The following is a 14,785-nucleotide window of genomic DNA, read 5'->3' as shown; positions in this document are numbered from 1 at the left end:
TAAGTTTCTCATTTATAATTACAACAAGATCTCTTGTTTTTCTCTAACAAATATTAACGAATATTATACTAATGAAACTCTGTGGGAAAAAGTATCTATTAACTCACACTTTCCACATGATCTTCCAGCCCCAAATTCCTGCAGAGATTCAACACGATACAGGGGTCACTGGGGCACCCACTTGACTGACAAACGTTTTTTTTTTTTGCATTTTAATTTCATTCAGGAAGGCTTCAGATGACTAGGGAACTGAACATGTCAGTGTATTTATGGGAGTAAGTAAGCTGAAAGGTCATAAGTAAATAATATATTGTAAACTGTGTGCTCTAATGTCTCAGGGAGCAAGTTTACAATTTCACTGAGTCATTTCTCTCAAACCATTTCAACTTTTCAAACACTGCAATTATTTCATGTATTTTTTACTTTCTTATTAACTGACTCACCACAGGCACTGGTAATTTTTCTGTATTTTCACTGCTCATTTATATTAATTGCTCTTTTATTAACGTTGTCACAGGAAAAGTCAGTGAAGGGTTCTCCCATTTTTATGGGACCTACAGGACACAGATTCAATGCAGATTACAATCAGAAGTAAAATATCATGCTTTCTTGAAGTGTCAGATGGTTGTAAAATATTTATCAACACCAACATAGTTATATAAATATAAATAAATAAATAAATATTATATATATTATATATATATATATATATATATATATATATATATATATATATATACACATATGTTTAACACACTAGGAAATGGAATCAGTTCTCAAGTCTGCTCCTCCCTGTGTGGGAACATTTAGCTAGACTGGATGCTCTGCAAAATCAGCACCAGTTACTACATACTACAGTGGAACAGAAGCTATTTTGCTGGCACGGTGGTAAATGAAAATCACTAAACGTTCATAAGGAAACATACTGAAGGACTACTGCCTGCAAAGAGTAAAAGAGTATTTGCAAGTATTTAGACAATGGCCCTTAAAAGATGAAAACTTACACAGGTGCTTACAGGCTTGTACTACCCCAAGAGCACTACCCTGAACACATTTATGAAATGTACTTTTAGAAGGGTTGCTATATATCAAGTTTTACTTTGAGACTTATCCTCCTTCCTTTTGACAAGCTGTAGCTCTGACAATTTTCTACTTCCATCCCTGTGAAGTAGAGAGGGAAGGAGTCTTGATCTGACAGGACGCATGCTTTTTATGCAATCCAGGACCGGGGGAGCATTTTCTTGGTTTTCCAGTTAATAAAGATGTATGTGATTCTTTAATATTGAGGCACCTATATACGTTAGTGATTAAAAATGAACTCTACCAAGGGGCAGCACAGCACAGACACTGAGTTCTGAGCAACCTATACTGTTAATTAAATAAAATGGTGCACCCATTCATTCCTTTCAGTCTTGAAGAACATACAGATGACCAAACACTGATGAAGAGGGAGGAAAAAACCCAAAATGTATACCCTGTTCTATGCTTGAAAGCACTACAGTGCTTTTGCTCTACTCATACCTGCATGCTGCCAGCTAAAATAGTAGCCAATGTGGGTGTAAGAAAATAGTCTTTCATTGATTCAGAATTGGGAGTTGTTGCAAAAACAGTGTCTCTGGCTGAATCACTTTTCTTATTTCTCTTTTACCATTTTAATTTCCTCACCAAGCATAACTAACCTCTCTTTAGTCTCACTGTGCCAGAAAACATTTTTGCACTGTGATTTTGCTCAAAAAAGATGAGCTTTGTTAGCAACCTTTCAACTCTAACAATAAATGTCAATAGTACAATCAACAGAGCACAGTTTGATTCTCCATATTCAGAATGGACCAAAATAAACAACAATTCAGCACTAGGAAAAGCTGACACTAAAGCAGTGGGACACCAGCTACTTTCAGCCCTCCTCTTCCTCCTACCTGAAAAGGAATTAGCACGACTCCTGCCACGACTCACTAAATTGCATACTGGTCTTAGCCCCTCTGGAATAGGTTTCACAATAAGCAAACGTCTATCTTCAGAAAAGCCTTCCCCCTATAAACAATGAGATGCATTTTGCTTATGCATCTCATATTCCTAGTTATTGCATATCAGAGGTATACAGTTATAATGAAGGACAGACAATCCTGAGTCTCAAATGGACTGAAAGACAACCCAGACAAATGTGAAAAAAATAAAAAATCAAAACTGCTGCCTTTTTTTTCTTTAACCTGCTCTCAAAGCTGTCAGGAACAGCATTTCGTAATATTTTTACTACCTAAAAATATGGAGTTTTGGAAAATGTTTGTTGCAGGTGTATGAACAATTTTCTATAGACCAGTTTTGTGGGTCCAAAGGTTTTCAAAGCAATTACTGTTCTTGCTAGTAGTAACACAAATGAATTCTCTAGCTTGCCAGACAAGGACACAATGCTCTATTTTGTGGTTTCAGGACGACATCTTTCCCAGATGTCACTTGCCCTGCTGAGCTTCAAGAAGTGCATCCTTACACACCAATCTCATTCCAAAAATATAAATAGCACATTGAAGTTAAATGTCTTGTCAAAAATCTATAAAACAGAAAACATTTTATGTTTAATTTAATGTTCGCCATTACTTGATTCCTTCAAGTCACGACCCAGAAGGAAAACTTTTCAGTCTCCAGCAGCTGAATGACATGACTTGCCAGTAGCTCATCAACAGAAATTTTACAGATGCCTTCTACAAGAGACACAGATAGTATGAAAATGACCTTCAGCTCCTGATGCTATTTTTATTTTTTCTCCTAAGTATTCATATATTCAATTCAGATTTTTTTTGTAGTTTGTTAAATCTTCCTATAAACTAATATAAATTATTGTTCATAACCATATTATGAAAATACCTAGGAACCACTTACTCATCCTTCTAATAGTTTAGGCACTCTTTTGCCTGAGACAGTTTGTGGCTTGTAACTTATAAAGTGGACAACAGAAATCACCAAACCATAGTAATTTTAGTTGAAATCTTAATGTGGTAGTTCTGCAAAAATCAAGAAAGACAGGAAGAGGAAGGATAAAGGAGGGCTGATTGTGTGTAATTTCAATTATAGAATCATAGAATTTCTTGGGCTGGAAGGGACACCTTCCACTAGACCAAGCTGGCCAACCAGCCTGGCCTTGAACAGCTATCTGGTGAAGGGAAAGTGGGTTTCTTTTCCTTGGTATAACAATAATCCCAGGAAAGACACAATCACTATGCTCCAGGCCCGCATCTCATCATGACTATATGCTACCCATTTTGAAGTTATTGAGCTATAAGACAAGCTGTCAGTCAGACACTGAGAACCTACCAACAAGGCATAGCCTCCATGAAGTGCAAATTAATTCTTGAATGAGAAAAGCTCTTGTCCCATCAGTGGTATGGATAACTGCAAAAGGAAAATAACTTATCCATCACAAAAGGATATTGTGCCATCAAGGCTGGGCAGAGCTGACTATTTGGCATAAAAACACAGTGCATCATAATGAAATCATTTAAAGCAGAATCTGTGAAAAGAAAGAAAACAGTAAATCGAGCATTTTGGGGAACACAAGGATAAGGCTTCTTTAAGTGAAAAAATCTTATTAGTCCTTGGTAGATAACGAAGATGTCATTTTCCACTCCATAGACATTAAGTATGAAAACATGTATGAACCAATATGTGCTGAAATACTAACCTCTTACTCTTCTGATTGGATTTAATTGCATTTAAATTAAGAGTTTTTACCCATGTCAAAAGAAAGTTTGGCACAGCAAAAGGAAAACAAACTAGAATAGTCTATACAAAACCATTTGGGTATATTCCTCCTCAACGACTGTAGAGATCTGGAGGAACCACTTCTACAGTACAAATTTTCAGGTAATAGAAACACTTAAAAATGCTGTAAGCAAGTGATGTCAGCGAATACGGTGAGATAACTGCAGCCTGATGTTTGCCATTGCCTCACTGTAAATCTCTCTCAGTTGACAAAGCACCTCCAGAACGGTGGGACTTTTTCTTGCATATTAGGCAGGACAATGCAAATTTTAACTGTTCTTAAATTAAAACTGAGATTCTCTAGCTGTCTGAACTCCTATAACCTAAAAATAGCTGGGCTTGTGAATTGTGATGTTTTTGTCCTGCAAGAATATGTGCATAATCTTGACATTGGATTATAAGAATCAAAGTTTGGAAGGACTTGAAAAACAATTTAGTTAAGAAAAATGTATAAAATACAGGCGTGGTATGAACAGTGAAATTGCTATGATACACTTGCAGGTTTAAAGAAGAACATTTTGCTTGTAATCCTGATAATTAGGTACCTATGAGAAGTATCATTTTTATTCTTAAAATGATTAAAACATACAGTGTAGATGGATTTCTGTAATCTTTCAATTCTTCCACTATTTACAGCTCACTGTAAATGTTTCTCCAATTCTCTGTGGTCAGCAATGAACTAGCTGAGGATTAACAGCTTTGAATATATGCCTCTTAGATATCCATTACGCCAAAAACTTGCTAATGCAATATCCTGTAGCTTAACATTAAAGCCTCTGCATCACTTTATCATAATAAGGATTATTTCTGTGCCTAAATCTCTTTTTTTCTCCTGAATTAGAGTACTTAATATTTCTATCCTTAGATGTAAATTCACTGTTCTCTTTACGTTAATAAAAACCAGTCTATTATGTGCAGCTGCAGCAATGTGCATTCTTGGGACTCATCCCATGATGTGCTGAGTTCTTCTTCTTTACATAAAAAAAAATCTCCTTTCCCTGCACGTGGGACAGTATCACAAGTAATTTAAATGTAATGTGGTAAGGATATAAAAGTGTGGGAAAACTTATCCTAGTACACAACAAAATGGCTAGAGGGATCAAGCCAGTGCACAGTATCAGGTGACAACCAAAGTAATAAGTTTGAGTACCATTACGTTCTGGTGGCAACGCATGCTCTTTTCTGGCATTATAGCTGTGCTTATTTAAAGTTCTGTTTAGTGGACTGGCATCTTCTGAGATTCTGCTTTTCTCCTCAGAACCGAAAGTATAAATACAATAGAGCAGAAAGAATGAATTGTTGCCTTCAATCCTGGATTTCCTACACTTTCTTGAGGTTTTTCACTAAAAAAAAACACAACTATCCAATAAAAACTTGGATAGTTTTTATTCAAGGAAAACCTTCTAGTAGCTGCTTTTCAAATCATCACATTACAGCTTACGTCGAGTAAGACTGCATGCAGCAATAACAATACAGTTTTTGTCACGCACCTGTTGCTTCATTTAAAGTTGCTTCAAGGCGCATAGTTTCTAGAAAGTGCTCTAAAATTTTCTCTGGAGTTCCTGACATCACAATATATCTGAGGGAAGGAAAGGAGTGGTTAGTGTCTCATAGGCAAAACACCAAATCAAGTAACATTTGTACCCTAAGCAAGAAAATAAAGAGTGCAAATTGCAAAAACTTGCTCTGACCAGAATTTCTGAGTGCCTTAGGATGAAACAACACACCTACTTTGTTGCCCTCTGTGTAATGCACGCAATAACACTCTCTACCCTACCCAGGGAGTACTAGATGACAGACAGCCGCCTTCCTGCACAAGTCCTCTGTTGTAACATCACCACAGTTATGCTGCAATCAACAGAACTAAACTGGTACAAACCCAGGGAAGTGCAATCAGAAATGCTGCTCCACAGTGAATGAATATCTCAGTAATGACAGCAATTCGTAGTCATTAGAGGGTCTTAACAGACTTACCATGGGCATGAAATGAGAACTGGTTTATATCACTGTCAGAGCAAGCAAACAATTTTCTCCAGTATCATTGATAGGGACTGGTATGAGAAGATGAAAGCAGATAATGAAATACCATGCTGAACCGTCAGATTTGTGTAACACCTTAAATGCTGAGGTAAGTAAGCTTTTGCAAGAGGATAAACTTACTACTGTACATTTCCAGGATTAAACTGAAAGAGGCGAGTAGAGTAGTGCAGCAGTTGGGTTACCCCGTCCAATGCAGGAATAAAGGCAACATTTTAAGAACCAGCAGGATGCCACAGGATATTGCTTCACTTGTCCTGCCATCTTTTGGTGACTCTCCTTGCAGATCAGATTTATTATTATTATTATTAATAATCTTTCCCTCCACTCTTTCAATCTTTGCATCTCCTTTTTCCCCACTTTTTTGGTATCCAAATGATAAAGTATGAAACTTAAAAAAAAAAAAAAAAAAAAAAAGAAAAAAAAAAGAAAGAAAGAAAGAAAAAACCCTGAGAAGTGAAGATACTCTGCTCCTGCTGAGAAATAAGTGGTGGAGCTGAGCTCCTGGGAGCTCCTCCTCACTTTGAGCGCTGACCGTCACAGTTCTTTTACCTGCCAACCCCTTTGGAAGAATGGTATTGATGTCCCAAGAACACAAACACTTGTTAAGCCAGCACACATTCTCACAGAGATACTAACCAAGTATCTAAGTGAGTGAAGCAGAGAAATCACAGGTTGCTGTACTCTGAATATGAAAGCGAAAATGAACACTGAAGTGACTTGCAGGGCTGCTGGATTTATCCTGTGTGAGTGTGATCACCCATAAAGAGAGAAGTTAGATCTTGGTAGTGAGAACTTCAGAGCTTTGAAGCAAAATTGTCACTGTATGATACCATGGCTCTGGGAGCTACATCTCCTAAGGAGAGGAGGCATCAGAATCTGAACTGCAGCTCAGAGGATTTGCTCACAAATTGAAGTTTTCACCAAGATTAAGATGGAGAAAATGAGTTCCTTGTTTGACTGGATGTATGGGGGTACAATTCTGGATTGTAGAACATTTCTCCAGTTTGAGTGCTATGTACCACTTCAGTGAACAAAGCCCACGGGACGGTTCATCTTTAGAGACATCATCAGAAATGTGAACTAACCACCTGAAGCCAAAACCGCAAGCCTTCAAAAAAGTGGTCCCTGTTAAACTTCTCTCTGAGGCCCAGTGATTTTCCAAAGTATTGAGCATTCAACAAACACACTCCAGTAATACATTCTGGAAATCTGAATACACCAGTAACTTTGATTTGAACTCTCAAGCATAAGAGCAGCCATTTAAAAAAAAAAAAAGGAAAGAAAAAAAAAGGAAAAGAAAAAAAAAGGAAAAGAAAAAAAAAGGAAAAGAAAAAAAAAGGAAAAGAAAAAAAAAGGAAAAGAAAAAAAAAGGAAAAGAAAAAAAAGGAAAAGAAAAAAAAAAGGAAAAGAAAAAAAAGGAAAAGAAAAAAAAGGAAAAGAAAAAAAAAGGAAAAGAAAAAAAAGGAAAAGAAAAAAAAAGGAAAAGAGAAAAAAAAGGAAAAGAAAAAAAAAGGAAAAATCATCTTCAAGTCCATTTAACTCACTTTGAAAGATTTTAAGCAAAAAGACGTTGCCAACACAAGACTAACAAAGTAATCTGACTGCTGAAAAGCAGACGGCGAACTCTCAAAGTTACTTCCTCTCTCACATTGCTTGTGTCCATTGTAATAGTTATCAGCTAAAGTTACCTTTCTGGTACACTGATTGGGCCCAGAAGCCGACCAAGTGCATAAAATATTTATAGAAGCAAATTCTGAACATTACCTGTGAATATTCCCAAAGTGTAAGTTGTAAAATAACCTGGCATTATAACTGTCCCTATTTTTATCGAACACTGAACAAGAAAACGTTAAGTAAGAGAAGAAATGCTGGTGCAAAGAGTTTGCAAAGAAAGCTGTATTTAAATTGTTTAAATAAAATCGTCTCTTTTAAAAGTATAAAAATGTACATGATCAAAGAAGATGGATTTAAGCCTACGATCAAGTTACTGGGTATATCAGCTGCAGGTGCAAACCCACTGACTGCAGTCAACTTCCCTAGTTTAGACAGGAAAAATCAGCCCTAAGAGTATATGATTTCTTTGATCTTTTTTCTAATTGATCAACTGAAGGATGAAATGGTAGTTTCTGAAATATGTGAAATGTGTGAAATATAAAGACTGGTTTATTTAACTGTTCACAAATCTTTACAGAACTTTATATTCAATTTTGCACATAAAATACTGAAGTGAAATCCCAATTCAGGTAAAATCTGTATCCAAAACATCCCCCAGGAAATTAGCTACATTTTTTTTTTTTTTTTTGGTGAAAATTCGAATTTCTCTTCTAAAGAAAATGAAATTTTTTTCTAAAGACAGGAAATTGTCCATCCACTTGTACATCAGGCATTTACTAAGCCTGTGGGGGTTTAACCAACATTTAGAATTATAATAGCCTCAGTCCATTCTTATCACAGTAGCATCTAAACACAAGTGTACTTTTCCCCTTTTGGTATGAAAGTAAAGAAACTATATGGAATATTGTTATTATGGTACAGATCTATTCTGTAAGATAAGCTGTGCGATTTTCATTGCTTAAAGTCATTATTTGTATATAAATAGTATGCATAAAACACTTATAATCCAGAATGAAAACATCTGCACTTAACAGTAAAACAATGTATTTCCTCATGCGTTTTACACAGAAGCTCTGCTTAATAGGGTTTCAGCATTCTCCATGTGCAGTCTATTTAGAAGCTATTATATGAGATAAGTATTTACAGTGAGATCCTTACAGAATTATTGTGTAAATCATAGAATTGGTGCATGGCTGGAAATAGATACATTATGCACCATGGGACATGTGATCAGCTTACGATTAAAAAAAAATGGAAGAAAATTTTATATATTCTGCACTCTTCCACTGAGAGGGAGAATAGGCTGTAGTTTGGTTAATAACACGTAAGAAAAAGTGAATCATTGTCTGAAATCCACGCTAGTGAATGGTGACATACTTGTGCTGGGGCTGTGAACTTCCTTGATTAGAAACTCTGTTTCCTGCTGGGATCTTCTCCAACACCAAGACATCCTGGTCATGTTCTTTGAGTCTTACAGTATTTGCTTCCACATCCTGCAAGACAAGTTAATATTAAGAAAGCAATTGAACCAATTTGGCTGATTAATTACTCTGAAAAAGTGCACGACTGAAACACCGTCACTTTTCTAGCCCATCATTTTTCTAGCACAGTTACTCCTGTCTAGGCTGATTTAATTGCTGAATTTCTAGGCATGCTTTAATTCCAATATGGGATGACACCACATTTTATTTCTATACTACAAATGATCATAAAACAGCTTGTATTTTGTTGCAGATTTCAGTAACAGAATTACAGCTGAATTCTGGAATATATTTGCTCTGACTTTAATAACTGTAAAAATAAGCTGGGAATATCTTTTTAGAGACCTATGGTAAAGGCATCGGTGCATTTACCTGTAAGTTAGTACAATTGCCTCTTGATTCTGCCTTGAACCTATAGAGTTTGAGGCACATGCCACTGACCTATCTGGGGAATAAGATCTTGTTTTATTCACTATTTGCATGGGAGATCACTTCGGAATCAAGGACAAACTGAGCACTAAGCAAATTCTAAAATACAGGTGCATGAGAGACAAAGAATCCAATTGCTTCTGTTTTCATAGCTAAGGTAGGAACAACTATTATTCTTTACTTAATCTTCTGGATTGTCTCATATCTGTTTTGTAATTAGAGAACACTTCAAACATGGTTAATGATATGAATATATCCATGCAAATAAGATAAAATTGGGAAAGATTTGCAAGTTCTGACATCACACTGCCGGAGCGGACCTTCTCACACTCACCCTAAGGATTCTATTGAAGTCCTCTTTGTCTACTCTCAAAAAGTGGCAGTTGTCTTCACGTAGAACAATAGATGCTGCTCTGGGAGCATCATTCACAAGTGCTAGCTTGCCGAAATCATCTCCTTCATGCAGAGTACATACCACACCCTGCACAGAGCAAAACATTTACATGCAGAACCCCATTATTATTGTAGATTCTATTGAAAAACCTTATACAAACACCGGACTTCACAATCAAATACCAAAACAAATGTATTTGGCAGGGAATCAACAGCCAAAATAATGACTAGGAAACAATACTTGATAACCAGCTATTACTATTACTAAAGAAAGACAAGAATAGAAAAGAATTGGCTTGTTCTCTGAAATTACATTCAGCGTGAAGGACTCTTTTAGCCCTTCTCAAGACAGAAAGATGTTCTTTGCTTTGTTTAAGGAGGCACTGAAAAAGAAGATAAAATTTGCAGCACATAACATTGTATCTTCACATAGCACAAATCCATTTACTTCCATTCACAGTATCAGACAATCTGGCTCCTCCTCTGTTAAATTCAGGAGTCCCTGTGCAAGATTTTGGTGAAACACTTGGTACAGACTCTCATTAATGGAATGACAAATCAGTAGAGAAAGACAGATTTTTAAAGACTCGAGGGATTGCTGAATGCCAAAGTCCTTGAAAAACCTCTCTCATAAACAGGATGTTCAGTAGAGATGCTTTTCAGACTGAAACTTAATCAAAATGAAGAGGTGACACAGATTTGGCAGTGTCACGTTCAGCCTGAGAACTCCTAGCCACAGGGCAGCTCTTGTCAGACATACCCGACATCTGTGATAAGAGTCAGTGGTACAAAGGTAAGAGGAGATGGTGGTAAAAGTTAGAGGACAAAAACTCCCATGAGATAAAAATTCCTCAAATTCCAGCAAATGACACTGTCCTAAGGATACTGATGTGGCTATGTTGAATTATACTCAGAATGCAGGTAACATATGCCAAAATCATATAGCAATCAACTGGAAGCATGATCAGTGAAACCACTGGATCATTTCTTAACAGAACTGCATTCAATTTGTATCCTCAGATAAGTAATTCTCCTCTAAATTAAAGTGCATTCCTTCATAGCTTATTCTTACAATTTCAATAATAAGAATTAAATAAAATAATTCTGAAAGAAGTACCTTGCCATAAATGACTACGTTTACTGATCCCTTTAGGATAATGTACCAAGAAGTACCTTCTTCTCCCTGATTAAATACTACAAAAGAGAGAAAAATTGTACAGTGAAAGTACAGTTATTCAAAGCATAAATGGACCAGATTCTGCATTCAATAAAATTCAAGGTAATTATCGCAGTCATGTTCAAGATTACCTTGAAAAAGATCATACAGTGATTTAAAAAGCTACTGCCTTCAGGTTTTATGAAAAAAAAAATACCCACATCCATATAGTAATTATTTTGTTGCACTGATGTGAAATTTATTTTTATTTTGTACTACAATTGCAACAACTACTCTACCATAATATATCAGACTATCAATTTCAAGTCAGCACACAGACTTGGATCCCACTAGAAGCACAGTGTTCTAGCCCCATTATATAGCAGCTGTGAATTTGACATTCATTTGGTAAAACATTTTAGTATAAATAACATAAATTTTAAGTCCTTTATTTTGTGCAGTAAGATGGCTTCTTAATATGAAATAAATATCAAATTACTCTTTATTAAATAAAGATTGGATCAAACCAAAATTCCAGATACGAACTCATCCAAATCACAGGTGTTGTATACATCCAACCACGAATACAGACTTAATTTTGCTACTGCCCCTGAAATGGGCAGCAGAGTAAATTAGCACCTAACACCCAGGTTTTGAACACTAGTTGCCAGTCAAGCTTGAGGAGTGCATTTAAGTTTATTCTCTTGTCATTTAAACATCAAGAATGCAAATGCTTGTGCTACATATAAGAAAGAAGATCTGACAGGACTTTTTACTTACAGACTGTTCCAGCTTTGGGATGCGACTCAAAAATGAGGACACCTGCTAATTCTCGCTTTACCTTAAAATAGAGAGAAATTATAGCTTTCAGATACATTTTATCCTTCCTTGTTATATATAGTATAATCCAACCACTCTTTTTCTTTCCTCTGTGTCATTCAGCACTTATACAGTCATGCAGTCAGATGGTGGCCTGCTTCTCTCAGGCTCCTGTTCCCAACTGATTGGCTTCATTTCACAAGCTCTGTGTTTACCCACTGCAAATGACTCAGGAAAGGGCACCCTTCAGATTGTTATCCACATCTTTCTTCATATAAATACAAATGAAACCATCTTAACAATTAACATGATAGAAAAATTTAAGCACTGATAGCTAATCTATTTTAAAAAATCTCTAGCAATTTCTAGTTACTCCATGGGGCTCTGCAGTACACCTGTTCTTCCCTGAGAAATCAATACCTTCCCCTTATGGGTTTAATTTGGCCACTTCTGCTGTGTCAAGCAGTGAGGCAAAGCCACCTGGAACCTGCTGAGACCCCTCCCTGGCCCAAATGGACAAAATGTCCAGCTCACCACCTCCTCCAAGATCTGCAGAATGCAACACTGCACTTGACATCCAGCTGTTCTTCTTTGGGTTTTTATTACTCTGATGTGATTTACTCTGGTTAACAGAGAAGTTATTTCTGGTGAAAAAGCTGCTGTTTGAAACTGCTTTTTCTCTCTGTAAACACCACTGGCACTATTTTCACAAAGTAACAGCAGCGCTGCAAAGCTCACATTATCCTGAGAGTTTCTGTGTGCTTAATGTCACTCCCTATACAACCACAATTCTCCACTGACTTTGAGGCCAATTACCAGGCAGAGGGATTCTTATTTTCAGAGAATATCAGCTGGCAATAAGCTGTTTCAGAGGGACTATTTGGTAACTTCAAAGTGTCAAATACAAATCAAAAGCTGGCTCTGACATCTGTTTAAGGAGCAGTGTTTTCACACTGTTCTCCCCTACGTTTAATCTGAGAACATCTGTATTTAAAATGGATAATCCTTAGGCCATTAAGAAAAATATGGGTAGGAACCCTCCAATTCTGGACACGGTGCAGATAATCAGATGGTGGCTGTATCTCTTTAAGTGAGTAGACAGATTCGGGGTCTGATGTCTAAAGGCATGCACCAAACCCTTGCTTGGCTGCCAAGCATAAACATTCTATACCACACTCTCTCCCAGAGCTCCTTCCTGACAGACTGTGCAGAGCACTCCTTGTTTGCACTATGTAAGAATTAGGATAGAGTGAGCTGTTTGGACAATCCATATTAGAACACTGACAAATTAACACACCGACAAATTAACACACCTGCAGGCCTGTTATTTCTATAACAATTAAGCTAACAGCTCTTTTATATCCTGAGCTCAAAGGCAAAGAAGCTTTAATAAGGTCAGGAAGTATGCGCCGTTGGCACTGTTCTGTACATTGTAGAGAGCTTTCACATCCCATATACATCCCCAGATGTCTTCTCAGTTGTTTCAGACACTTGTCTCTGCAGTGAATGAATTCTCATTATGAAGCCAAGAATTTGATTTGTTTTTAACACTGTGTTATATAATTGTTTTTGATTCATACATGTTCACAGGCTTCTCCAGCAGGGATCAGTTCACTCAAATTGAGTTTCATCCATTTTACTTCCCGCTGCCCATAGCTTACCTAGAGAAGTTATTGTTTTAGGAATTATGCCTGGCTTAAAATGAATAAGCATTCAGTTTGCTTTCAAGTTGATTGATCATTAATATTCCTGTTCATGGGAGCAGTGTTGCCTCTAAAGAATTCCTCCAAGCTAGAAGTGATTTCCACCCTCTGCTTTAATCCATGAGACCAAAAAATCACCATTTCCAAATTCATAAACATTGCTCATATGTTGTATTTTTACACAGTTCTATAATTACCTCCATCTGTCAAAGTTAACAGAAAATTATGACAATCATCAAGAACTTCCAAAGAAACAACTATCAAAAATAAATCTACTTTTTGAAAGGCTTCCTTTCTCTGAAAGCACTCAACGCTTGCTGCTACCAAGTGTTGTTCAGCTTGTTTCAGTTGCCTGCACAGTGAATGACTGCCAGTGAGACTTTCAACAGTTGTATTCTCCCATCCGGGTATTTTCTGCATGTAATTTACTCTTGCTTCACTGTATTGTTGTTGCCCACTCAGAGGGAATGCATGTGATAAGGTTTCCTTCAATCTAGAACCGAACTCCAACAGCCAGCACCTCAAAGAATACCATTCTGTACCAGGCAATTCCTTCTCCTAACCAGTTAAAGACAAGACTTCTTGAAGTTCAGAAATGAGACATCTATTCTGCTGAAATTCAGTAGCATCACAAACCCAGGTGTGAAGTCAGATACCATCCATCTCAATTTGAACTCATGTACAGACCCAGGCAGAGGCACCCGTGACAGCTCTGCGCTGTGCAGAAACACACAAAGATAATTTTAACTAATATCCAAAGGTAGTTTTGATCTGTGGTATTTGCAGGTGGGAATACCATCATTGCATGGAAAAAAAATATAACTGGGAGGGTGGTAGAAGCTCCTATTTCCAAAATTCAAAGTTCCTACAGGCAATAAACAATATGTTTAAAATCACTTACTGTGGTAGAAAGATGAGATAAGGCTTTAATGTGAAGAAGTTCTTCATATATAATTTCTAAATCATCCATACTTCTCTGGCCAGGCCTATAGAGAGAGGATAAAAGCACATCTAAATCAATAAACTCCCAAAATAAGTACAAAATAACCCATAATGCTGCTGTAGAGTCTATTGAATATGTCAGTTATGTTTTTAGGCAATAAATAATTGTATGCTGGATATGACTTAAATAAACCATGCATTTTGCAGAAGCAGAGAAAAAGAATAAGTATCACATCAAGCCAAGATAAGAACAGGATCTTGTTTAGACATTTTTACATCTTCACAAGAGGCAGATTTTTTGCTACGCATGGCTGGTTTAAACTAAGAAAAAAATAAGCATAGTTTGATACTACTACCCAAACTGGTTTAGAGTAACACTGAAAAAATAGGCTACGCAGGAGTACGTATAGGCCATTCTGAGCCCAGAGCCACCTCCAGCACTCTGCTCTACAGCA

The 14,785-nt window shown here is 36.7% G+C and overlaps 1 protein-coding gene across 7 annotated transcripts in view; it reads right to left on the bottom strand.

Annotated features, from left to right (window-relative positions):
• RAPGEF4 (Rap guanine nucleotide exchange factor 4) overlaps positions 1 to 14,785 on the bottom strand; it is a 135,769-nt gene that overhangs the window by 29,665 nt on the left and 91,319 nt on the right. For all 7 annotated transcript variants that reach the window (XM_015868498.3, XM_015868497.3, XM_085552492.1 and 4 more), the window contains 7 exons: positions 14,290 to 14,374; positions 11,647 to 11,707; positions 10,828 to 10,904; positions 9,652 to 9,798; positions 8,785 to 8,900; positions 5,244 to 5,332; positions 3,424 to 3,502 (listed from right to left, as the gene is read on the bottom strand). In XM_015868498.3, coding sequence (XP_015723984.1) covers positions 3,424 to 3,502; positions 5,244 to 5,332; positions 8,785 to 8,900; positions 9,652 to 9,798; positions 10,828 to 10,904; positions 11,647 to 11,707; positions 14,290 to 14,374 — 654 coding nt within the window. The remainder of the gene's footprint in view (positions 1 to 3,423; positions 3,503 to 5,243; positions 5,333 to 8,784; positions 8,901 to 9,651; positions 9,799 to 10,827; positions 10,905 to 11,646; positions 11,708 to 14,289; positions 14,375 to 14,785) is intronic.

The sequence above is a fragment of the Coturnix japonica genome, chromosome 7 (assembly GCF_054131305.1).
Source record: "Coturnix japonica strain WE chromosome 7, WE-NBRP24, whole genome shotgun sequence".
In the NCBI taxonomy this organism is placed as follows: Eukaryota; Metazoa; Chordata; class Aves; order Galliformes; family Phasianidae; genus Coturnix; species Coturnix japonica.
This window is presented reverse-complemented; position numbering and strand designations above follow the sequence as displayed.